The sequence below is a fragment of the Spermophilus citellus genome (genome assembly GCF_964194105.1).
Source record: "Spermophilus citellus genome assembly, chromosome: 6".
Taxonomy (NCBI): domain Eukaryota; kingdom Metazoa; phylum Chordata; class Mammalia; order Rodentia; family Sciuridae; genus Spermophilus; species Spermophilus citellus.
The window spans coordinates 75614583-75641267 of NC_138187.1; the positions used below are offsets into that span (position 1 = coordinate 75614583).

Sequence of the window (26685 nt, forward strand, 5' to 3'; positions counted from 1 at the left end):
TAAAACTCAATTTTGTCACAAAAGTGGGTAAGTATCACATTGGGAAACCATTAGCCAAACTTGAAAAAATTAACACATTTTACTAAAATGTTTTCTTATATTTACTACTATTTAAATTTTTTCCTGTTATTTTATTTACATTTACTATTTTAGTAATAAGTGTTAATAAGTTAAGTAGTAAGGAGTAAATGATAAGTAATGAATACACTTGTATTTACTATTTTAGTAGTAAAATGTTACTTAAAAATTGAGAAGAAGCTTGACACAGTGGTGAATGCCTGTAATCCCAGTGGCTCTTGGGGCTGAGGCAGGAGAATTGAGAGTTCAAATGCAGCCTCAGCAAGAGCGAGGCATTAAGCGACTCAATGAGATCCTGTCTCTAAATAAAATACAAAATGGGGCTGGGGATGTGGCTTAGTGGTCTTGTGCCCCTAAATTTAATCCCTGTTAAAAAAAAAATTGAGAAGTAGTAAAGATATGGAACATGGTTACCTTTTTCTATAGGCTCTATACTTCTTGAAATAAAACTATGTTTTAAATACCCATGAAGATATATTTAAATGTTTTTAAACTTTAAAAATAGTGTATATGAGGAATTAAAAGTAAGATCTTTTTAAGCATTTTATTTATGTATATGTAGTTTGCTAATAATGTTAAAATATGATCATGAAGGCAATATATTGCCTTACTAGTTAAAATTGCTTCTCTGGAACCAAATACCTGGCTGGATGAGGTTCTGTTTACTTTGCAGCAGTATGCCCTTGGGAAAGTTATTCAGCCTAAGACTCGAGTTTCCTGTCAGTAAAATGAGAAATAATATCACTTTCTTCTGGGATAATTACAAAGATTGGTCTAGATAATGTATGCGAAATACTTAATGACAATCTTCAGTATCTCTTTTTATTATTGACATTACAATCTTCAGTATCTCTTTTTATTCTTGACATTTTGTTCCTTATCTGAAAGTTGAACGCTAGCTTTTTCTTACCTTTAAGAATATTACCATGTTATACCTCTATTACTTCGTATTAATGGTGCTATTTTTTAAGTGCTTGTTTACCCTACTTTTAAGATTCTTGAGGTTAAAGTCTTTTGCTGTTCATTTTAATCATGAATATCCCATAGTCAAAGCATTTAGTGAACTCAATAAATGTTGAATTGTTGAATCATCATATCTATATTGTTGGTTTGAAAACATTGAATCATCCAGAAATGTGGTTATTGTTGGTGGTTAAAGGAAAGGAGAGGGAAGTGAATATAGGAGAGGGAAGTGAATATAGTGTAACCTAACAGAGAAACAAGTTCTAGCTTTTCTTATGTCAGTAATTTTGTGATTTTTTTTTGGGGGGGGGGGGTTCATTAGAGGTACATTTGGAGAGGTACATTTGGAGATGAGGTATGTGAGAGAGAAATATTTCTCAGATTCTACAGTCTGTTCTAAACTATAACATCTTATGACTCTATAATTAATATAGCAGGGATAAAGAAGGTTTGAGAGCATATTTATTTTCAAGATTCAGCCATCATTGCTATGTAGGCTTTTTCCTCTTTTTTACTGTCTAACTTTTTTCTGTCTACACCTTTGCAATAATTCAAACATATATTTTATAAATATAGTATCCCAAATTTTCTAAATCACTAAATTTTATTCTTTTTTCCTTTGTTTGGTTTTATGGTTGTTTACAAACTATATTTATAGTACTTGCTCTAGTTACATGATAGCATTGGGATAGATGTGCTCTACTAGAATGTAGCAGTCCCTATTTCATGATATCTTTCTTACACATTAAAATGAGAAGTTGGACATTTGATCATATTTTAACAATATTAATTTTAATGTGATAAAATAAATTTTGACACATTTTACAATTTATTTTTTAATACCACTACTGTTTAGTACCCATGATGCTAGTCTATTGGGCATCAATTGGTATTCTATACTAAAACTATAAATTCTTTTTCCACTGAGTAAAATTTAAAAATCGAAGAGAAAATTTTTCTTTCTTTGATTTTTTTTCTCCCACTTTTTTTCTTTGAAGTTTCTTTTTTTCATTTTTATTAGCCATTGTTTTTTAACCTGCTCCTGTGTACAAGCAACTTATTTCTTTTGGATCCTCATTGTGTGTAAGTCTGTGTCCCTGTACTGCTTACAAAATAAAAACGTGGACCAATTTTTAAAGAAATCCAAAAGAACTAACACCATAGCCAAGAATACAAAAACGTTCATCAAAATTAAAACTTTGCGATTGAAGCTTTCCTTCATTTAGTACAAATAAACATACATTATGTTGGGGTCTGGAGATGCATAGATAAATAACATTGGAAGAATCTCTCCCAGCTTCTTGTTGGAGAAAGAAGCACAATTTGGTTTCCAGGAAGGTATTTCTTTTTCTTTTTTTTCTGGGATTGAAACCAGTAGTACTTAACCAGTGAGCTACATCCCCAGCTCTTTTTTTACATTTTATTTGGAGACAGATCTCATTGAGTTGCTTTAGGACCTTGCTAAGTTGCTGAGGCTGGCTTTGAACTTGAGATTCTCCCGGAAGTTATTTCCAGTGAAATGATGTCCTTGGTAATGATCTCATGGTATGCAGACACATTTTTTTTAAAGAAAACATTCTAATTTACTGTAACTCTGATAGTTATGGTAATGTCTTAACCTAAAATTATTTTTACTCACATTTCTATCCCCAACACAAATATTCCTGCCCTGAGCATGGGCACCTTTTATTCTGTGACAGCAAATTGATTTTTCCTTGAATGGGTAAAAACTTTACTAACCAGTATATGACCATCAGCATACTCAATTAGCAATTATTTAGTAGCTTCCTAAAACACAATTTCAACTCTTATGCAACAGAGTGCATTTTTAATTGGTTTTTAATCAATGACTTTTGAACTGCTTTTATTCTTACTGTACAGATGATGATAAATATATTTTTCAGAACAAAGATCTAAAACCTTATTATTCTGTGCTTTTTAAAAACACATAGGCATTCCTTAATAGTTGATGTTCTCTTATAGATAGACTCAGATTGTTGATGGTAATTTTAAGATCAGAAGATAGAATTCAGTTTATTTGAAGAATAATTGTGTATACCTTCATCATAAGAGTTGAAATTGTGTGTTTTAATTGCCAGAATTCCTTGTCAGTGTGGGCTAGAAGCAGTTTTATACAACTTGAATGAAATCTATATGCTATCCACCTTCAGAGTTTGTCTCTCCTTAATTCACTTTGGAGACCAACCTTTGGGAGACCAACTTTCAAAATGATGCATGATTTTTACTGTTAGGCCTTTTAGTACTCTAGTTGTCATGATCATCAAAATGTGAAGCAGAATTGTTTGAAAATGGCTCCAGGGTGGGGCACGGTGGTGCAGGCCTGTGATCCCAGCAGCTCTGGAGGCTGAGACTGGAGGATCGCAAATTCAAAGCCAGTGTCAGCAATAGCAAGGCACCAAGCAACTCAGTGAAACCCTGTTTCTAAATAAAATACAAAATAAGGCTGGGGATGTGGCTCCGTGGTTGAGTGCCCCTGAGTTCAATCCCAGGTTCCTCCTGTCCCAACCCTGCAAAAAAAAAAAAAAAAAAAAAGGAAAGAAAATGGCTCCAGGTATTCACTTCACTTTGGTAGTGTCTGTCCATTCTCTTCCCCTGATACTCCTGAGTAGCATGGCATCATCTAAAGTGATGATTGTCACAATACTGCTTTGGTAGCTTGCAAAAGAGAAGACTTGAAACTTTCAGAGAAATACATAAATACTTGTAAGTTTTGCTTACCCTTTGATTAGTGTCTTCTAACTGGTCTCCAGATGCTGAGGAAGTAAAGTTTTCAGCTGCTATCAAAATTTAAAATGCCTGTGCTAAGAGTGCTCTTATTCTTATATTATAAACAAGAACAAACAGCACAACACGTCAAGAGTGCCTCCATTAGAAATTAGGGGATATGAACCAAAAGAATGGAAAAAGAATTATAGTGACTTACAATAAGTGAACTAGTTTCATTTGGTTTAGTTTTGTTTTACAAAATAGCTTCTCCTTTTTTTTTTTTTTTTTTTTTTTTTTTTTTTTACTGATACAGTATTAAGGCTTTAGAATAGGAATATGACCTGAATTCAGGTAAATGTATTATCAGAATTTTGACACTCATCAGAGGTTATCAAGAGAAACAGGATACAAAATGCTAAATTGTTGACTTCAAAATAATTTGTATTCTGGTTCTTGTGACAGCTTCCATACATATCCTGCTTTCTAAGCATTCTGCCCTGGATTAATGAAATCTTTAATATATTCTGTGTGGTATCCAGAGGTTTTCTCTTTTTCATTCAAAGAAGATCTTAGATTATGTACCACTTACCACAATAATTAGACAGGCTTTAATAACTGCTTATAAAGAAGTGACTAGTTAGTGCATGGCACCAGAAGGAGAAAAGCACTGAAATGACTTTTGTTGTACAAAAAACAATATCTGCACAGGAAAATTGTTGAATTCAGATTGAAAAAAGCACTAGACTGAGTAACTGCTTATATTTCTCTAAATTAGTACAAGCAGTGAAAAACTAGTTAAGAATATGTGTGTCTTGGTAACAGAAATTATTGCAGTTTTCAGCTAAAAGAGGGTTTTTTAAAATTTTTATTCTAATTTATGTATGACAGCAAAATGCATTACAATTCATACTACACATATAGAATTTTTCATATCTCTGGTTGTGTACAAAGTATATTCACACCATTCAGGTCTTCATATATGTACTTAGGGTAATGATTTTTAAGTGAATAGAAGAAAAGTATCCTGGTACATGTAGGTGGAAAATCACAACTAAACACAACTGACAAAAAGCTAACTTGATTAGCAGAGACTTTAAGTAGCTGTGTAAAGCAGAGTCATGTTTTGTCTACATTAATGTTTATACCCAAAGTGACGGGTGCTTCTAAATTTATTTTAGTAGTTCAGAAGTAGAAATCCAGTAAATAATTTTCATTAACAGGCTAAGTAATAATCATTGTTGAAAATGTGTAATTGTATGAATACATGTAGTTGTAGTATGCAACAGTATTAAATGTTTATGGTTTGCTTTCTTTCTGTAGAACACAAAGTAATTATAGTGGGATTGGATAATGCGGGGAAAACCACCATTCTTTATCAATTGTAAGTATGAATATTTAATAGTTTTTAGTATTTTAGTTATTGAAACATTTTGTAATTAACAAAAATGAGATGCCATTTTTATTCACTTTTTCAATACAATAGGAAGACTTATATATGTTTTTTCAGCATTTTACCATAAAAGCAAGTAAATAAGCTGTCATGTTTTGATAAATATATATTTCTACAAGAACTTTGTTTTCTGTCCTTAAAAGAAAGAACCAATATTAAACTAAAATAAATAAAACACAAATTATAGCACTGGGTAAGTGGATAAAGTGGATTTCACTTAGTTCTTCTCACACCAGCTTGATATTTCCGGGAACTTACTACTCTCCTGACTAATAGCTTTGGAATTAGTTAGCATAACCAGACTTGTCTGAAGTACTGATGATCAAAGTATTGCTTTATTAGCTCACAAAAGGGAGAAACTTGAAACTTTAAGAGTAATATATTAATGCTTTAAGAAATTTAATTAAGAGTTCAATTCACTCATCCAAGTAACTCTTATTATTCTGTCAGTGCTAATGCAGTGATCCTTTCAGTGCCAATGAGATGTTAACTTACAAAAATGGATCAGGATCTCAATCATTTTTACAAATAATAATAAAGTACTTTACAGGATTGCATAGCTCTCACCTCTTCCCTCCACATCTTGTGTTAAAAGTATATGAATCTAGGGCTGGAAGTATAGCTCAGCACAGCTCCTGTCTAGTATGCAGGAGGCCCTGGGTTCAAAACCCAGCCTCACAAAAGAAAATAAATAAATAAAAAGACAAATGTGCATCAGTCTGTGGCTCACCAGAAATATTCACTTAAGCAATACATGTTATTTTTCAGTTACTTTGCTAAAAACTTACTACCTGTGGTTTGTTTCAGAGTTCAGTAACTGCTTCTTTTAACACATTTTCATTCATTATCCATTGTGTATTTTAATATTTTAAAAGTCTTTAAACAACAAATATAGATATTTAAGAAATTTCTCATCTTTATTATAATTTCATGTAGCCTCAAATATATATATAAAACTCAGGAGAAAACTGGAAGCCTCTTCCAACACAGTACTTTGTCATATTGTCAGCAAACACATGTTGAATTAAATAATTAATGTAACTTAATGATTATGGCAGTATAAATATACAGTTCATTTTATGTAAGATTTTTATTTGCCCATGGTCTTTTTAAGTCTGTAATTTGGGTTGTACTACACTGATTGGGGGAGGGGGGTTATCAGGGATTGAACTCAGGGGAACTCAACCACTAAGCCACATCCCCAGCCCATTTTTGTATTTTATTTAGAGACAGGGTCTCATTGTGTTGCTTAGCACCTCTGTTTTGCTGAGGCTGGCTTTGAACTTGCAATCCTCGTGCCTCAGCCTCCCAAGCTGCTGGAATTAGATGTGTGTGCCACTGTACCCAACTGCACTAATTTTTTGACTGAGCTAGGTCTTAAATTTCTCACATAGCCTTTGATGTTCATGTTTGTGCGTATGTGTGGTTACTGGGAATCAAACCCAGGAGTTTTCTGCCATGGAACTACATCGCCAGCTCCTTTAATTTTTTATTTTGATACAAAGTTTTGCTAGGTTTCCCAGGCTGGCCTGGAATTTTTAATTCTCCTACCTCAGCCTCTGAGTAACTGGAATTACAGGTGTGTACCACCATGCGTATGGATAGCCTACTCTCCAATGGTTGCCATTGCAGATACTGATGGTCAGTCACCTAGAAACTTGGTTGAGGATGAGGCATTGGTGGTATATGAATTTTTTTCCCACAGAAATGCAGACTCACACTACAGTGTTCCCTTCTATCCAAATCAAGTTTACATCTCATTCTATTAAAAAAACAAAAGTCTTCAGCAACTCCAGAGGCTGAGGTGGGAGGATCACAAATTTGAGGCCAGCCTCAACAACTTAGCGAGGTCCTGAGAAACTTAATAAGCCTTCATCTTAAAATAAAAAAAGAAAAAGGGCTATGGATATAGCTCTGCAATTAAGTGCCTCTGGGCTTAATCCCCAATACCAAAAAACAACAACAAAAAAGTCTTCAGTACTTGTTCTTTTTTAGATCTTTTTTTTTTTTAATATTTACTTTTTAGTTGTAGTTGGACACAATACCTTTGTTTTACTTATATATTTTTATGTGGTTCTGAGGATTGAACCCCAGGGTCTCGCACGTGTGAGGCGAGCGCTCAACTGCTGAGCCAGAATCCCAGCCCCCATTTGTCTAGATTTTTATTGGCACAAATGTTCTCCAAGTATTTATTTTGTATGCTTATGGTTTTTATTTTGAGAAAGGTTGATTCATTCTTAAAATATAGGGATAAAACTTACTTTTCTTCTCAAAATGTACAAGAGAGTTTTTATAGTGTTTGTCTTTTTCAACAGCTTAATGAATGAAGTGGTCCATACTTCTCCAACTATAGGAAGCAATGTTGAAGAAATAGTTGTAAAGAATACTCATTTTCTTATGTGGGATATCGGTGGTCAAGAGTCCCTACGGTCATCTTGGAACACATATTACTCAAACACAGAGGTATGCCAAGAATACTTCTGAATTTTAACAAGAAAACGAAACAGAAAATAGAATGTAAATTAGGATTATTGACAGTTATCTTTTAATAAGATTGTTTTTTTAATACAGAATTCAGATTTTTTAAATAGAAAAGGCAAGGAAAAGAGTATTGGGAGTGATTATTTATTGAGTTCTTACTGTTGAGTAGGCGCTCACAGTTTATTCTTTTAGCAATATTGTAATATCTCTAAGTATTGGAGAAATTTAACATTAGGAGAAATTATACAACTTTTCCCAAAATCTTGCAAAAATAAAAAGACATGATTAAAGAAGGAGTAAAATATTTTTAAGTATGATTTAACATAAGATTTTCAAATAGCATCAAATGAATATTTAAAATTTTGGTGAGACTGTATTGTAATGTTTAAAAACAAAAAAAAAAAGATGAGTTTGCAGCATCCCTCAGAGTTCTTTATCACTTATGTAATTATCTTATTACTTCAGAGATAGCCTGTGGAACAAATCTGGACTATCTACAGTTTCTGCTTTATTTTTTCTTAGAGGCCAAATTTTTATTGTTGTTGCTTTAAAGTCATACAGTGATGATGAGAGGTTTATCTTGAGAATGCTAGTGTAAATAGAATCCATGTAATTTTTCTTTGCAAAGAGGTACTCCTCAGGAATTATTTTCTAAAATGAAGCCTTTTAAAAACTGGATTTGGGAGAAAGTGAAATGGAAAGAATTTTTGGTGTGCAAAGTTGCCTTTTTAAGAAAAAGATGTATATTGTAATACCATAACTGTATGTGTGCGTATATTCTAATGCAGTGTGTAAGTAGTAAACCAGGATGAGTTATTTCAAATATTCAGCACTTGTGATAGTACTTATTTTATTTAGGTTGGGGGTGAGGAGAGGCAGAAGAGTAGATAAGCAAATATTTTTGTTATAGGTTAGATTAATATACATTTGTCAACAGCATAAATACTTTTTCCAAAGCTCAGTTAAATTCAGCTGTGAAAGAGCAGTTCACCTTTGAGAAATAGGTCAAAGTTAATTTTAGATGTTTCAAGTGTACTTAAAACACTTCAGAAGGGTAGTTTTTGAAATTGATGAAACTCTAGGCGACTTGCCCTTAGTTCATAAAAAGATTTTATTACTGATACCATATGCATGAAATGTTCTTTCAATAAACTATTTCTGTAAGAATATCAAAATTACTATGAAAAATAAAGGCCTTTGTTGCAATACCAGCATGACACCTAGCATTTGCACTCTTAGATTCCAGACAGGGATCTGATCTGTGTGGTATTTCACTAATCTTTTTGTTCACTCTTGTCATCTTGCTTTTTTTTTTTTTTTTTAATATTTTTAGTTGTAATTGGACACAGTATCTTTATTTTGTTTATTTATTTTTATGTGGTGCTGAAGATCAAACCCAGGGCCTTGCATGTGCTAGGCAAGCGCTCTACTGCTGAGCCACAATCCCAGCCCCTTGCTTTTTAAAAATTCTTTGCATTGAAGTGACTGACATCCAAAAGGTACATTATAATCTAAGGAGTTAATTCCTGACATCTTTCTCTCATTAACTCACATGTAATTCTTGGTATTCTGTCCATTCTTCCTTTGCTGTATTTCTTTCTCTTTTCTTTTGTCTTAAACCCTTCTCAGTTTACATTTAGATTGCTCTAGTTGTCTCTCTCTAGTTTTAAGGTCATTTCTATAACTTAACTCCATCTTTTCTATCTTATCTTAGATTACCACCCTACTTTACATAATCTTTAGCACCATATAATCTCATTTTTAAAATTTATCTTCTGTATAAGGTGTTTGAGCTATATGCCTTTTCTTACTATCTTTTTTTTACCTAGCAAAGTTACTTTCATTCTTTGTTTTTATTTTAGTTTGAAGTTCCTTGTATTTTTGTTTGCAAGACCAAATTTTTTTTCGTGTACACCTTCACCAGTGGATTACTCCAGTTGTCCTCTTGCCTCAGCCTCTGGAGTAGCTGTGATTACAGAAATGCAAACCTTCCCAATACATTAGTATTATTCTTAATGTGTTTTAACTTTTTCTTTCCAATAAGTGGGAGACTGTCTCATAAATATATAGCTGATTATTAGTAAATGAATAATAGAGTAATGTTTTAGTGAAAGTATTCTTTAAATTACTGTTTCTTTTTATAAATCAATTTTATTCACATTTAAAAGCATAGTATATATTCAAAAAGCACTTTAACAAATAAACTTGGTTACAGTTTTTGTTTATTAAAATTATCAATTATCATCTTATTATTAACATTTTGTACTCTGTAAGCTCTTGGTGACTAAAAATAGCACTATCTATTTTATAGGAATGACGATGCTATGTGAAGAAGCTACTAATATCACTTGAGTAAATTAGAAAATTTTTCACCATCACATTCAACTTACTTACTTTCTTTTTTTTTAATTGTCTTCTAGTTCATCATTCTCGTTGTTGATAGTATTGACAGGGAACGACTAGCTATTACGAAAGAAGAATTATACAGAATGTTGGCTCATGAGGTAAGTTTTGAAAACATATCTTCAAAAAATAATGGTGTCAGGTCTCTGTATATTGGTTTTGCTTTTTTATAATGATTAGTATACAGTGGTATTGGTTATTTCATCATTAGTAAAATTTTACATATTGAAAAATTTATTTGTTCTTTTTAGATATATATGACTAATAGAGTGTCTTTTGGCATATTAAACATTCATGGATTATAACTTACTCTGATTAGAATCCTATTCTTGTGATAGTACATGATGCAGAGTTACCTTGGTCATATATTCAAATACAAGGCTAGGAAAGTGATGTCTGATTAATTTGTACTGTCCTTCTCATTCCCCCTACCTTTCCTTCATTTCCTTCCTTTCTCTAATCCAGTGGACTTCTATTCTTCCTCTCCCACTCTCTCTTGTGGGTTGGCATCCATATGTCAGAGAGAATTTCAGCCTTTGATTTTGGGGGACTAGGTTATTTCATTTAGGCATATATACTCCAGTTCCATCCATTTACTGGCAAATGTTATCATTTTGTTCTTTATGGCTGAGTAATATTCCGTTGTGTATATATACCACATTTTCTTTATCCATTCATCTCTTGAAGGACACATAGGTTGTTTCCATAGCTTGGCTATTATGAATTGAGCTGCTGTAAGCATTGTAGTGACTGTCACTGTAGTGTGCTGATTTTAAATCCTTTGGGTTATAGACAGAGAAGTGGGATAACTGAATTGAATGGTAGTTCCATTCCAAGTTTTCTAAGGACTCTCCATACTGCTTTCCAGAGTAGTTACACCAATTTGCAGTCCCACCTGCAATGTTTGAGTGTATCTGTTTCCCCACATCCTTGCCAACATTGTTTGTTACTTGTATTCTTGATACTTGCCATTTTGACTGGAGTGAGATGGAATCCCAGTGTAGTTTTAATTTGCATTTCTCTAATTGCTAGAGATGTTGAACATTTTTTCATATTTTTTTGGCCATTTGTATTTCTTACTCTGTGAAGTGCTTGTTCAGTTCCTTTGCCCCTTTATTTATTGGGTTATTTGGCTTTTTGATGTTAAGTTTTTTGAGTTTTTATCTGGAGATTAATGCTCTATCTGAGGTGCAGGTGGTAAAAATGTTCTCCCATTTTGTAGGCTCTCTGTTCATGTTCTTGATTGTTTCCTTTTTAGTTTAATACCATCCCATTTATTAATTCTTCATTTTACTTCTTGCGTTTGGGGGTCTTATTGAGGAAGTCAGTTCCTAAGCCGACATGATAGAGAGCTGGGCCTACATTTTCTCCTAGTAGATTCAGAGTCTGTGGTCTCATTCCTAGGTCCTTGATCCACTTTGAGTTGAATTTTACGCAGGGCAAGAGACAGGAGTTTAATTTCATTTTGCTACATATGGATTTCCAGTTTTCCCAGCACCATTTGTTGAAGAGGCTCTTTTCTCTAATGTATGTTTATGGCATCTTTGTCAAGTATGAGGAAACTGTACGTATGATTCCTTTGATCTTCATGTCTGTTTTTGTGCCAATACCATGCCATCTTTGTTATGATAACTCTATAGTATAATTCGAGGTCTAGTATTGTGATACCTCCTGCATCACTTTTCTTACTAAGGATTGTTTTGGCTATTCTGGGCTTCTTATTTTTCCAAATGAATTTCATGACTGCTTTTTCTGTTTCTAGGAACAACATAATTGGAATTTTAATAGGAATTGCATTAAATCTGTATAGCGCTTTTGGTAGTATTGCCTTTTTGACAATATTAATTCTGCGTATCCAAGAACATGGGAGATCTTTCCATTTTTCTGAGGTCTTCTTCAATTTCTTTCTTTAGTGTTTTGTAGTTTTCATTGTAGAGATCTTTTCCAGCTGATTCATCATTAGTGTATTGGAATGCAATTGATTTATAGGTGTTGATTGCATACCCTGCTACTTTGCTGAAATAATTTATGAGTTTTAGAAGCTTTCTGCTGGAGGTTTTTGAGTCTTCTGTATATAGAATCATGTCATTGACAAATAGGGATAGTTTGAGCTCTTCTTTTCCTATTCATATTCCTTTAATTTATTCTATCTAATTGCCCTGCTGGGGTTTCGATGACTATATCGAATAGGAGTGGTGAAAGAGGGGATTCCTGTCTTGTTCCAGAGTTTAGAGGGAATACTTTCAAGTTTTCTCCATCTGGCATGATATTGGCCTTGGGTGTAGCACAGGTACTTTTATAATGTTGATATATGTTCCTTTTATCCCTAGTTTTTCTACTGTTTTGAACATGAATGAATACTGAATTTCATCAAATGCTTTTTCTGCATCTATTGAGATAATCATGTGATCTTGTCTTTCAGTCTGTTGATGTAATATATTATTTTTATTTGGTTCTGTATGTGGAACCAACCGTGCATCCTTGAAATGAATCCTACCCGATCATGGTTCAGTATTTTTTAAATATGTTTTGTATGCTATTTGCCATTATTTTAAGATTTTTTTTTATCTATGTGCATCAAGGATATTTATAGGGTCTGAAGTTTTCTTTCCTTGATGTGTCTTTGTCTGGTTTTGGTATCAGGGTGATAGTAGCTTCATAGAGTGAGTTTGGAAGGGTTCTCTCCTTTTCTGTTTCATGGAATAATTTGAGGAGTATTTGTTTAAGTTCTTTGAAGGTCTTGTAGAACTTGGCTGAGAAGCCATCTAGACTTGGACTTTTCTTTGCTGGTAGGCTTTTGATGGCTTGAAATTGATCTGTTGAATTTTCTGTATCCTCTTGATTCAATTTAGGAAGATCATGTGTCTAGAAATTTGTTGATGTCTTCATGATTTTCTATTTTATTTGAGTATAGATTCAAAAAAATCAATGAAATAAAATGTTGGTTCTTTGAAAAAATAAATAATATTGATAAATCTTAGCCAAGCTAATGAAGAAAAAGAGAGAAAACTCAAACTACTAAAATTCCTGATGTGGAAAAGGAAATAACACCACAGACATTGCTTGAAATACAATTGATAATTAGAAGCTACTTTGAAAATCGGTACTCCAATATATTAGAAAATCATGAGTACATATTGAAAATCTTGACATCAAAATTTGATTACTTTTGCAAACATAAAAAAGCCTGACATTAATTTATAGGCTACTACTGTTTCTGCAGTGTTTTTTTCCACATTGAAATTTCTTATGCATGCCTTAGAATAAAGTGTGATAAGTGAGATATGAAAAAAGAAAACCTTTAGTCTTTCCCCAAGTATTATAATTATTAAATTATTTAATGAATAATGAGATCATTGTAACATTCTTCTTTAATTAGTTACACATGACAGTAGAGTGCGTTTTGACACATCATACATAAATGGAGGATAACTTCTCATTCTTCTGGTTGTAGGTGATGTAGAATCACATCAGTCATGTAGTTATATATGCACATAGGGTAATAATATCTGATTCATTTTACTGTCCTTCCTACCCCCATACTCCTTTGTCTCCCGTAACTCCCCTCTAACAAATATTCTTATGAAACCTTTTGATGTGATTTTTCTCTCAGAGGTTGTCCAGTATCCTAAAAGTAGTGATTGTTATTTCTTTGCTTATTTTTATACTTTTACTGTGTTTTACTGTACCTCTTCTTTAAACCTCTTATACTTATTATGTGTATTTTTTTATTTCAGTTCTTTTCACAACATTGAAATTTAGCCATATGTCTATATTTCAGATTCTGGTATATTCCCACCACCACCACCAGGGATTGAACCCCGGGGCACTTAACCACTTAGCCACATCTCTAGCCCTTTTTTATATTTAAATAGAGACAGGGTCTCACTGAGTTGCATAGTGCCTCCCTAAGTTACTGAAGCTCCTTTGAACTCAATCCTCCTGCCCCAGCCTCCTGAGAAGCTGGAATTATGGTTGTGTACCACCAAGACTATCTGTATATTTTATTTTTAATTTAATTCTGTTTGCCCAAATATAAAGATAAAACTTTTAACTATCTGATTTATGTTAATCTGTCTTTGTTAGACTGAGCCATTAAATTGTGATGGAGATTATTTTTATTTCAACAAAATTTTAAAATTAATTATTAGTGCCTGATCATTTTAAAGTAGGGACATTCCATTATAACTGTCTGCTGAGTATATTTTACACTTTTACTTCATTATTTTAGTTTGACTAATAATATCTCACATAATAGAGATTTTTTATTGATCGCAGGATTTAAGGAAAGCTGCAGTCCTTATCTTTGCAAATAAACAGGATATGAAAGGGTGTATGACGGCAGCTGAAATCTCTAAATACCTCACCCTTAGTTCAATTAAGGATCATCCATGGCACATTCAGTCTTGCTGTGCTTTAACAGGAGAAGGGTAAGTGTTAATCAACCTGAGGGGAGATATGGGTCCTTTCAACTTTTTTAGGCAAACCTGTTTCCTTCTTGGATCTTTGTTTCTTTTACTGTTATTAAGGTGGTTTTTATACTGTATCTCAGACTTAGAGGGTTGCATTATTTTAGTAAACAAAATTATAACTTTTTTATAATTTTTAATGTAAATGTAATATTTAGCTAGAAAAAAGCAATAATTTTTATTTTATCTATTTATATCTAGCTAAGTTACACAGGCTGACCGCAAACTTGAATCCTCTTGCCTCAACCTATTGAGTCACCAGGATTACAGGTGTGGTTCACCATGTCTAGCAATAAGTTTTGAATTAAATTTTCACAGTCCAAAATTTTTATTGTTCATTTATAAATTTTTTGAGTGAGAGAAAACTATTATATCACCTGAACTATAAAGGAACAGAATGTTTAAAGAAATTATATATTTTATGCAAGGACTTAAACTCAAGCTTCCAGTTTTTCACAAGTATACATCTCCTTTATTATCAGAAGCCTTTTTGGGAGACAAGAAATTTTTCTAGACAAGAAACATTTGAGATAAATGCCATTGTGGTGTATTCTTTTCTAAGAATTTGAAAGTGGGTATTAAGCCAAGGTGTGTTATACATAGATTATATAGTTTATATCTAGGAACTTGTTTTTCTTCATATCAACGTAACTTCTTAGTTTTCTCCTTAGAAATGCTTGCAGTATAATAGATGTGTTATAGAAATGCTTTGACCCATGATTTTAAGGTTGTCTGTAGGTATTTCATTCTTTAGAGTTTAAGAGGGTAAGGTGAAGTTCTTGCCCTTTTTTTTTTTTTTCCAAGTGGTTTCAGTTAAAGGGGAGGGGCATTTGTAGTCTTCATGTCAAAACTGCCAAAGCTGTATCTTCAAGATGAAAGTAAAGCAGTTTCCCACAATGACTCATAATGATTTAAAATCATTTTAAGTGAATCTTTTATTAATTTTAAAAATACTTCTTTCTTTGTGTAGGTTATGCCAAGGTCTAGAGTGGATGACCTCCCGGATTGGCGTAAGATAACTTTTTAGCTTGAAAGAGACTGCTCTATTTATTCTATGACATGAACATTTTTCCTAGTACCTTTGGCTGCTGAGGCAGCAGCATGTTTAATTTATAACAACACAAACCTCTATGAGCAACACTTGAATCAAGTGCAGCTGAACTGGAACATAAAAGATTTTTTCTTAACTTTTTTTAAATGCACTAATCTTCAGTTGGATGAACATAATGCATAACTGTTTTCAGCAACAGAACTCTTCTGACTGCTTATTCTGTATTCTAATTATTCAGTGACTGCCTTGTAAAAAATGTTTGTCATATGTTTAATGTTTTCAAAAGTATTGTTATAACCTTTATGACCAATTTCTTTCCATTCATGATCACCACTCCCTCCTTCCAGTTTTGACAGAATTTTAGTGGAAATTATCAGGTACTACTTCCAAATTTTTCCAGCACTAAATATTTGTTCTTTTTATGAATCATTTATCTTTTTGACAGACTTTATTCTAAAGAAATAAATCTGCCTAGAAGATACATATAAGAAAGATTATCCATCATGAATATTTGCCTTTAATTCCCTCACATATTGCATTTTATGGAAGAATTGTAAGTTGCTATTAGCATGGAAATTAAGTGGACTATCAATTTATGTAAAGAAATTGAGTTCACTTTTGTGCTTACAACATTTGGTAAAAACTAATCCAGGTAAAATATTTATTTGAAAGCCTGGCATGGATGGTAAATACTGTTGGATTAATCTGGTAATAATCAGAAATTATTAAAGCACACCAGCACTAAAATTAAAATATGACATCTGAATCTATTTTACTATCAATTTGCAAAACTCTGTTATCCACAAAATTTCAGCTATTATTTGAAGAAAACATCGCATCTGCTTTGGACAGTAACTAAAGCAGAAGTATGAATAGTCCTTGTTTTTTCCTTAAAATTTAGTGTCTGTAATAGCATTTTTGCCACCAGCAGAATGTTAAAAAACCATGGGGCTTTCTTTAAATATTTTTTGAGAATGTTGTATGGAGTAGCCTTGAAACAGTTGCCATCTTTGAGTTATGTATACTTCATGTTCTAAAATCTTATAGGAAGCTGCTAAATTTAATTCTAGCTTTTATAATATTACTATAATACTCAAAGTTAGTATTCTTAACACCACATAAATTCAGAGATCAAAGTGCAGGAAACGTCATAATCAAAAGTTTATTGGATAGCATTAAAAAGGTTTTGAGGCAGTTGTCTAATATGAGTATGTAAGCATTGCATATTTTCAATTAAGAGGGAGGACAGGAATTTGAATTCTTTTATTTCAAATGTGTGATTTTGCTCTAAAGAAGGTATAGAACATATATTTAGAGAATATTATTCCATTCTTGCAGTATTTTTTTCTTTTGGATCAAAAATAAGATTCAGTGTTCATAAGAGTATCAAAATATCTGTTCAAAAGTGGTATTTTAATTTTAATATTTTATTTGTAAATGAATTTAAATTTTGCTGTTTTCAGGTATATTTTGTTTACTATATTGAGATTAATTAATTGAGATAAACTTGATAACACTTTTCTGAGTTGTTTAGTGGTAGCATGCCCTCAAACAGAAAAATGGCCAAGAGAAAGCTTTCTGGACTTTGGAAAATAACTAACTTTATTTTGAACCTTTTAATTAATTATTCTATACCAAGTAGTGGCTTAGTTTAGTTTAGTTTTAATATAACCCATAATCAAGAACAAGTGAGAAAAGCAGATATAAATCAATACAGATGCTTTGTGGGGTGTGTGTATGTTGTATGTGTGTGTGTGTGTGTTGTGAGTGATGGTGGTGGAGGGAGATGGGAATTAAGAAAATACCATTTGCCTAAAGCACACTTTGCCTGAATTTCTACTTGGTTTTGTTGTTTACCATAAGTACTAAGGAAAATTCTCGAACCTATCCTGAGAGAAAAAGTATATTTAGTACTCCAGTATTCTTATGAAATAATTATCTGCCTTCATGTATCCAATAAGATTGGCTGGTTCAGTTCTCTTCTATCAAATTACATGTTTATTTTTTATATTACCACATCAGCATTATATTGAAAGTGTTTTTTAATAGTTGATTGTATTTTGTCAAACAGCTATACTAGGAGAGTCTAAGATTCACTATTTAATTTTCTAAGTAATTTTTTTAAACCGTTTTGTTATTTTTGGATTAGAAGTGATCTGTGTTAGCTGTTTGTTGAGGAGGAAGTCATCATTCAAGTAGACTTTGTGCCAACGATTGGGAAAAGTTCAATTAGGAAGTTCATAGAAAACTTTTTAAAAGGTTTTTGTTAGATCTTTCCTGTTACATAGTATGAAAACTGATCATCCTTTACTCCAAGAGAATGTCTTTACTTAAGCAAGTATCTAATACTGAAGCATTGATTTTATTCATTATAAACAGCCAACATATATTATTTGAAAAATGTAAATTTGTGATTAGTGCCTTTATTCATATTTGAGATAAGTTCTTAATTTTGTATTATACCTGTTCTTTAGAAGTCAGCAGCTAATTAGTTCAACAAGGGAATAATTTGAGCTTTTACCCTCTCTGTCCACTCCACATATTGCCTAGCAAAGTTTCTAATAAGTGGGAAGTAAGAAACGCAACACACATTACCTTCAGGAGATTATTATACATTTTATTTTTAATTGGAGGATAAAGAATTTAAAGTTTTGTGGGGGTTTTTGTTGTTTGTTTGTTTTGTTTTTTTAGTTGAAGATAGATACAATACCTTTATTTTTTATCTATTTATGTGATGCTGAGGATAGAACCCAGTGCTTCACAGGTGCTAGGCAAGCACTCTACCCTAACCCCAAAGAATTTAAATTTTAAGGAAAATATTTTCATTGTGTTAAAATTAAAATGTACTTGCTTTTGCAAGTTCAAATATGGTATCTTTCTTAATTCTGAGATTTTGCTGTTTGAAACTCACTTGAGAACTCTTTTAGAATTAACTGTCCTTTTTTAATAAGGGAATATACTTGATATTGTTAATGTAATTTAATTTCTTAAAACCTGAAATATTATATATATATATACACACACACACATAAAATGTAATTTTTGCTTTTAAGTTCTTATATTAGTATGCTTAAAGGTATATTTTATTCTGTATTCATTAGAGGAAAGATAATACAAATTTCAGTGCTGAAAATTTCTAAATGTCACCACCCCTATAGCCATAATCACTTTGATTAAGCATAATTGAACTTTTATTATCTATAAAATAAAGAGAAAATAATTATTTTCTTATGGAAGCAGTAATATAGGCAATGCCATTTACAGTAGCCTCTGAAGAGCCATGGAATGCTCAAAGCAAAGAAAATTTTGAAGAAAACAATAGAAGCTTTTTTTTTTTCTTTTTGGTCTAGTGTTGTAGGACAAATTATAGATGAAATTGTTTCTGAATAGCACTCACTTAATCCATAAATGTACTTTAGGAAAGTGTACCAGTCCTGTACATATATATGTATAAGTTTTATTGGCATTTCTCTTAAATTCTTAATTTATGGCTTTGAACCAAAAAAACTTTGAAATCATACTCATTTATTATTTGATTCCTACCCCCTTATCACTCATTTATTATTCAAACAAGTAGGAAATTTAATAACTACTATTCAACTTAAATTGAATTAATGGCTAATGATAATACAAAAGAGAAAACAAGCCATATTGCATAGAAAATAATATACTGCTTAAAAAACATCGGTGTATATTGGAAATACCTTCTTCTGGAAAATTTATCTCGCTCATTTTCCTGGCTTTACTAATTGGATGGAAGTGGTTAGTTCAGTTTATTGCCTATAAATGCTACCCCAAACTACAATTCTGTTTAACTTTTTAGTATTGAAAATATACTGTAGACAGACTGTTCTTGTTTTATAAATGTCTGCATAAATTTGAAACTTTTTTATATTGAAGGTTAAATTTTCCAATAGTGTCTCATCATTATTCATTGATTTTAACTGTGAAGACAACCCAAAAGCTAGGCTCCTCCTCAAAAAATGTATAGTTTAAGAATTTTTGGTAACCAAACCTATTTTAGAAAAGGTCAGTGTGAAAAATATGTTCAACTTCTACATTTTAAATTTGGGGGGGGGGATGTATTCAGTTGGCCTAGAGTCAGCTTTAAATATATGTGCTTTGATGAAATGTTTGGATAGTGTTAATTTGAATGCTATTAGAAACAAATTCTGAATATTTGAAATTAAAGATAGATATAAAATCTTTAAAAGGATATTAGATAAGAAAATGTGAATGGAAGAATGAATTTCTCCCCCTCCTATTTAAGGCACTTGTAATTACTAGAAAGTATATAATAGTTTACTGTAGAACTAGTTGACCTGTATTATTTTTAATGTCACCAAAAAAATTGAAGACTGGTTACGTTTTCAGATTTTGGAACTATAGTCACATACAGGCATCTTTTCCTTGCCACCTATCCCCCACCCCCGCCCCTTAACCAGTAATCTATCTAAATGTTCTCCTGAAAATGAAGAGATAATATAATGTGCTCTGCGTGGCTTTTGGAATAGAAAACAAAGTCCTGGCTAGGGTCAGTGGCACATACCTACAATCCCAGCATGAGAGAGGCTGAGTCAGGAGGTTCATAAATTCAAGACCAGCCCTAAGTGACGCTAAGACCATCTCAGAATAAAAAAAACAAAAAGGTGCTGGGGATGTCACTAATGGTACAGTGCCCCTGGGTTCAGTCCCCAGTACTCACCCCGCCCCCCCCAAAGAAAAGGAAGAAGAAAGAAAAGAAAAAGGAAAACAACGTTCTGAAAGAGTGGAAATGTTTTCTTGCACCAACTTGTAAATTTTTAATTAAAAAGTTACCTCATTTTTCAGTCCACAAGGTGCTTTGCTCAAGTTTGTGGGATGTTACACCATCCCATAATACCCCATTCACCCAAACTGTGTTTGAAATATGCAAAATTCACAACTAAGGAATCGAATTCCTTAAGAGATTTTTGTTTTATTCTTAATTGTTTATTACCAGCAGGGCTAACATGATGTCTCAGATTCACATACAGTTTTCATTAAAGCAAATGAGCCAATACTCATTCAATATTTAATTAGTTAAATAGAATAAGGGAAAGGAAAATCCTTTAATTTGAGTGGTTGTAGTATTCTGTGAATATATTTCCGTCAATATTGGTTAAAATAGCAAATGACTACCATTTGATCTCAGTTTCTTTGCATGTTTTATCCCCTAAAAGACTATAATCATTTTTAATCTTACATTTTCCCTCAGGAAATTCAGGGACTTGAAAGACTTGAAACCCCTCTTTTATTCTCTTGGAGTAAACTTTCAGTGTGGGTTATGAAATTTTGTAATTTTGGTTTTTAAAAAGTTGAGCTACTGTTTCATTGAAAGTGTGAAATGATGGTTGTTGTTATTTTTTTCAGTTATTGGATTGTTATAAAGTTTATCATGTTCATCTAGTCCACAGAGCATAATTTAAAAAAAAAAAAAAACTAAAAGCAGTTACAGCCTTGCTCTTGCACTTATTCTAATCAGAGTATAATGATTATAATCACACATTGCCATCTTAACATAAATTGGTGCTTTAGACCATTAAAGAGGAAGCATTAGGTCCCGTATTCAATATACTTCTTGCCTCAGAATGTACAACTACATTAAAATGTGTGTATTTATATTTATGTTCATTTCTTAAAATTTAAATTGTATCCATAAAGATTCAAGCTTTTTGCAATAAACAGTATATCTTAGTTAATCAGCCTGAACAAATACAAATGGCATTATAAGGTCAAAATTTTGAGTCAGATCTCTCTGTGGGCCCCCTGCAGTAGTTCTGAGGAAAGAAAAAATATCCTTCACACCACAAATTGCTCTGAACCCTAACCAAGCAACTGAAATGTATGCCATTGGTTCAAGATTATAAGCATTAACCAAGAAAATTGCAAAGGTAATTAATGATTCACATCATCACTTCCTGCAAATGGTTCAAAGCATGTTCTTCTGATGGTGGGTTGTTTAAAAGACATGTTTTTGTCATTTTAATACTTTATTACTATTGTGAAATGCATTTTATATGTTAAGTTCAGGTGGCTGGTTCTCATGATTATTTCTACAATTATGTCATAATGAGTTGCTTGCATGCCTACTTATCTAAGTAAAAGGATGCTGTTTGCTCTGGAATGTTCATCTTTTAAACAGGTTTTGGGTCATTTACAATCATGGTGCAATATAGTGTAACATTCATTTGTTTTCAGTCAACAGTTTTATTTTTGTCATAATAAATAATTACTTTTCCAATATGAAGTGACCCAGTGTTTTCTTTTAACGATAAAATATGTTTTAACAATATTTTTATTGGAAGTGATAGAAATTCATCTAAGTTCACAAAGGATGAATTTTATTAGAAAAGTCATGTGGTAAGGGATCATGACACCCAAGGTCATTTTTCTAGAACAGACTGGAACCAGACTGCAACACTGGGGAAAAACCAGGAAATTATGCTTTTCTCTTGCTTACCTCTTTCTCAGTCTTCCAACTGTATTTCTGTTTCTTAGTCCACATGGTAGACAATGTATAAGTTTATTTTTGTGTAAGGGAGAAGTCAGATTATTGTTAGATACTTAGATACAATTCCGTATTTTCCAGGAAAATTGATTTATTAGCTGGCATTGGGTCAGTTACCCTCTCTGATCCAAACAACTGGTTAAGTAGAAGGTACATTCATCAGAGAAGGAGAATCCCTGGGGAAGGAAATCCAAGGAGTTGTGTATACTCCATTTTGGGATGTTATCAGGATCATCTACACTGTATATCTACTTGAGTTAATGTTCTTTAAAACATTGAGATGAGTCAGGGGCTATGGCACATGACAGTAACCCCAGAAACTCCAAAGGCTGACGCAGGAGGATCATAAATTTAAAGCCAACCTGAGCAACTTAGGGAAACCCTGTCTCAAAATTAAAAACAGGCTGAGGATATAGCTCAGTGTAAAGCATCCCTCAGTTCAATTCCTACTAAGGGGTGGGGGATGGGGGAATTCATTCCTTTCTATTACTGAATAATATTCCATCATATGGATGTATTGTAATTTGCTTATCCACTCACATGTTGGTAGACATTTGGGTTGTTTCTAATTGTTTTGCTTTTACAAATAAAGCATCCAGAACATTTCATGTATAAAATCTTTATATAAAAATTCAAAATTATTTACTGTTGTTTTGTTGTTGTTGTTGTGGGTTTTGGTTTGGTTTGATTTGGTACTGGAGATTAAACCCAGGGGCACTCAATCACATTCTCAGCCCTTTAAAAAAATATTAGAGACAGAGTGTGACTGAGTCGATGAGTGCCTTGTATGTTGCTAAGGCTGACTGAACTTTTGATCCTCCTCTTAGCTTCTCAGAGTCACTGGAATTACAGGTGTGCACCACTGCACCCAGCTTGTTTATTGTTTTTTATTAGTATTAAGAATGCTCATTTCTTCAATCTTATTATTTTAATTTATTGTTTTATTATAATTATACAGAATAGTGTGTTTCATTGTGACATGTTCATAATATGCACATAACAATTTGATTAATTTAATACCCCAGGTGCTCTTCACGTCCTTAATTGTTTCCTGTACAGAAGCTTTCTCAGCTTCCAGAATAGCTGAGATTACAGCATGCACCACCATGTCCAGCTCCTTTCTAATTTCATGAGATTCCCTCCACCTTTTCCTCTCTAGCTTCCACATGAGAGAAAATATACATGACCTTGACTTCTGAGTTGAACTTCACTTAACAGGATGTTTCCCAGCTTCATTCACTTTTGTTGGAATTGGCATAATTTCATCTTTATTGCTGAATAAAACTCCACTGTTTGTGTGTGTGTGTGTGTGTCTGTCTCTCTCTCTCTCTCTCTCTCTCTCTCTCTCTCTCTCTCTCTATATATATATATATATATATATATATATATACAGCTCAAAATTTCCTTATCCATTCATCTGTTGAGGATACCTAAGCTGGTTCTATGACTTGGTTGTTGTGAATTGTGCTGCTATAAACATAGGTATGCATGTATCTCTATATACTGACCTTAATTTTTTTTTATATAGTTACCAAAGAGTGGTATAGCTTCATATGGTGATTTCATTCTTCTTTTTTGGAGGAACCTCATGCTAATTTCCCTAGTGGTGCTACTAATTTACATTCTTACCCATAGATGTGTAAGAGTTCCTTTTGTCTGCTCTAAATATATTTTATTAGTTTGTTTATTGTGCGGTGCTGGAGATTAAACCCAGCCAGCATCTCTCTACCACTGAGCTACATCCCTGGCCATTTTTATTTTTTATTTTGATAAATGATCTCATTAAGTTGTCCACATTGGATTCAAACTTGGATCCTCCTGCCTCTGTCTCCCAAGTAACTGGGATTACAGACTTGATATTGAGTTCTTTATATATTCTAAATATTAATTATCTGTCAGAGGAGTAACTGGCAAAGATTTCTCCCATTCTGTAGGTTCTTTTATTATTATGGTTATTTCTGCATGGCAGTAGGATGCACTTTGGCGTATTATACATACATGGAGTATAACTTATTCTAAGTAAGATGCTATTCCCTGTTCGTGTATTCAAATACAAGGGTAGGAAAGTTATATGTCTGATTAATTCTACTGTCCCTCCTATTATTCTCCCCCACCTCCCTTCCCTTTCATCACCTTGGTCTAATCCAATGGACTTCTATTACCCTCCCCATCCTCCCTTGTGGGTTAGCATTCACATATCAGAACATTCAGCCTTTGCTTTGGGGGGACTGGCTTATTTCATTTAGCCATATATTCTCTAGTTCCATCCATTTACTGGCAAATGCCATCATTTCTTTACGGCTGAGTAATATTATGTTGTGCATATATACCACATTTTCTTTATCCATTCATCTGTTGAAGGACACCTTGTTTGTTTCCATAGCTTATTTTGAGTTGAGCTGCTGTAAGCATTGATGTGGCTGCATCACTATATAAGCTGATTTTAAGTTATTTGGGTATAGGCTGAGGAGTGGGATAACTGAGTCCAGTGGTGGTTTCATTCTAAGTTTTCTGAAGAATCTCCATGCTGCTTTCCAGAGTGGTCGCACCAATTTTCAGTCTCACCAGCAATGTTTGAGAGTACCTTTCTCCCCACATCCTCACCAACATTTATTGTTACTTGTATTCTTTAAGATTTTTAGCTATAGATGGACAAAACTTTTATTTTATTATTTTTTAATGTATATTTTTAGTTGTAGATGGATACATTTCCTTTATTTTATTTATTTATTTTTATGTGGTGCTGAGGATCCAACCCAGTGCCTCACAGGTGGTACAAGTGTTCTACCACTGAGCCACAATCCCAGGCCATTACTTGTATTCTTGATAGTTGCCATTCTGACTTAAGTGAGGCGGAATCTCATTGTAGTTTTAATTTGCATTTCTCTAACTGCTGGAGATGTTGAACATTTTTTCATGTATTTTTTGACCATTCATATTTCTTCTGTGAAGTGCTTACTCAATTCCTTTGCTCCTTTATTTATTGGGTTATTTGGGTTTGGGATGATAAGTTTTTTGAGTTCCTTGTATAACCTGGAGATTAATGCTCTATCTGAGATGCAGGTGGTAATGATTTTTTTCCCATTCTGTAGGCTCTTCACATCCTTAATTGTTTCCTGTACAGAAGCTTTTTACTTTCATACCATCCCATTTATTGATTCTTCATTTTACTTCTTGCACTTTAGAGGTCTTATTGTAAATTCATAACTTATATAAAGTGCATAAAGGAGTGTGTACAATTCAACAAGTGAACACATGTACACCTACCACTTCTTACTGTCCTCAGTATCCGCAGAAATAGACCATTTCCTGTGGTTATGGTTAACAATTCTCATTCAGGGGTATTTGAGGCTGTTTCATGTTCAAGGGCTCCTGAGGTGGGATTAGGGTTGTTACTAATTTCCCCTAAAACCCACAGAATGACCCAAGGACACATTACTATGATAAGGAGAAATCTGATGGGGTTGAAAAAAGGCTCTGTGTATTGGATCTTGAACCCAGGGCTCTGCCATTCAAGGCAAGCATTCTACCACTGAGCTACGTCCACAAGTCCCCCTTTAAAATTTAGAGACAGAGTCTTGCTAAATTGCCCAGATTGGCCTTGTGCTTGTGATCTTCCTGCCTCAGCTTCAAAGTAACTGGGATTATAGTTGTATGCCACTGCCTCACCCAATAAAAAGGAGGATTTGATCTTCTACTCATCTCTTCTGTTCCCTGGAGCCTATGGCATTGAGAGTAAAATTAGAAAATTTTTCCTCAGTATCAATTGAGCCCCATCTTTGTTCAAACTCTGGGGGTACATAAAATGGGAAAAAAAATTTCAACATGGACCTTTCATTTTTGGAACTTACAATATAAGTGGAGAGGTAAGCAAATTAAAATCACACTGTAATACGAACCAAAGACCTGTTTGCTGGAGGTAAATTAATACGACCATAGTCATTTCCACACCCATAAGTTTTGAATAGAAGACATTAAGCATATACAATCATATTCCTAAATTAGACATAGTTTTAGGAGGGACGAACAGAAGTATAGAAAGAACTACCTGAGAAAGAAGTTGAACTTCTTTTGGAGGACAGTTAAGTATTAGTTTATTTAAAACAAAACCACACATACATATAAGAATAGAACTGGCTTATGAGTTGAAATGTGTCTCCCCTAAAATTTATATGAAGTCCTAACCCAGAGTACCTCATGATATGACCTTTTTTAGAAACATTGTTTACAGAGGTAATAAAGTTAAAATGAGGTCACACAGTAGGCCCTAATTCACTGTGACTGGTGTACCTGTGGAAGGAGAAATTTGGACACAAGATATATAGAGCATTAAGATGATGTGAAGATAGCATTCTACCAACCATGGAAAGAGGCCTGATCAGATCCTTTGTTCACAGACATCAGAAGAAATCTACCCTGCTGACATGTTGATTTTGAACTTCTGCCTCCAGAACTGAGGTTCTTGTTGTTTAAGCCACCCAATTTATGATACTTTGTTTCAGCAGGTGTGGCAAACTAGTACAATTATCATAAT

General features: G+C 33.1%; 1 protein-coding gene across 3 annotated transcripts in view; it reads left to right on the forward strand.

The window, feature by feature from the left end:
* Nucleotides 1–26685, forward strand: part of ARL5B (ARF like GTPase 5B) — a 203422-nt gene that overhangs the window by 7565 nt on the left and 169172 nt on the right. For all 3 annotated transcript variants that reach the window (XM_081298782.1, XM_081298781.1, XM_081298780.1), the window contains 5 exons: nucleotides 5089–5149; nucleotides 7534–7681; nucleotides 10120–10203; nucleotides 14381–14532; nucleotides 15542–15581. In XM_081298782.1, the coding sequence (XP_081154908.1) occupies nucleotides 5089–5149; nucleotides 7534–7681; nucleotides 10120–10203; nucleotides 14381–14532; nucleotides 15542–15581 (485 nt within the window). The remainder of the gene's footprint in view (nucleotides 1–5088; nucleotides 5150–7533; nucleotides 7682–10119; nucleotides 10204–14380; nucleotides 14533–15541; nucleotides 15582–26685) is intronic.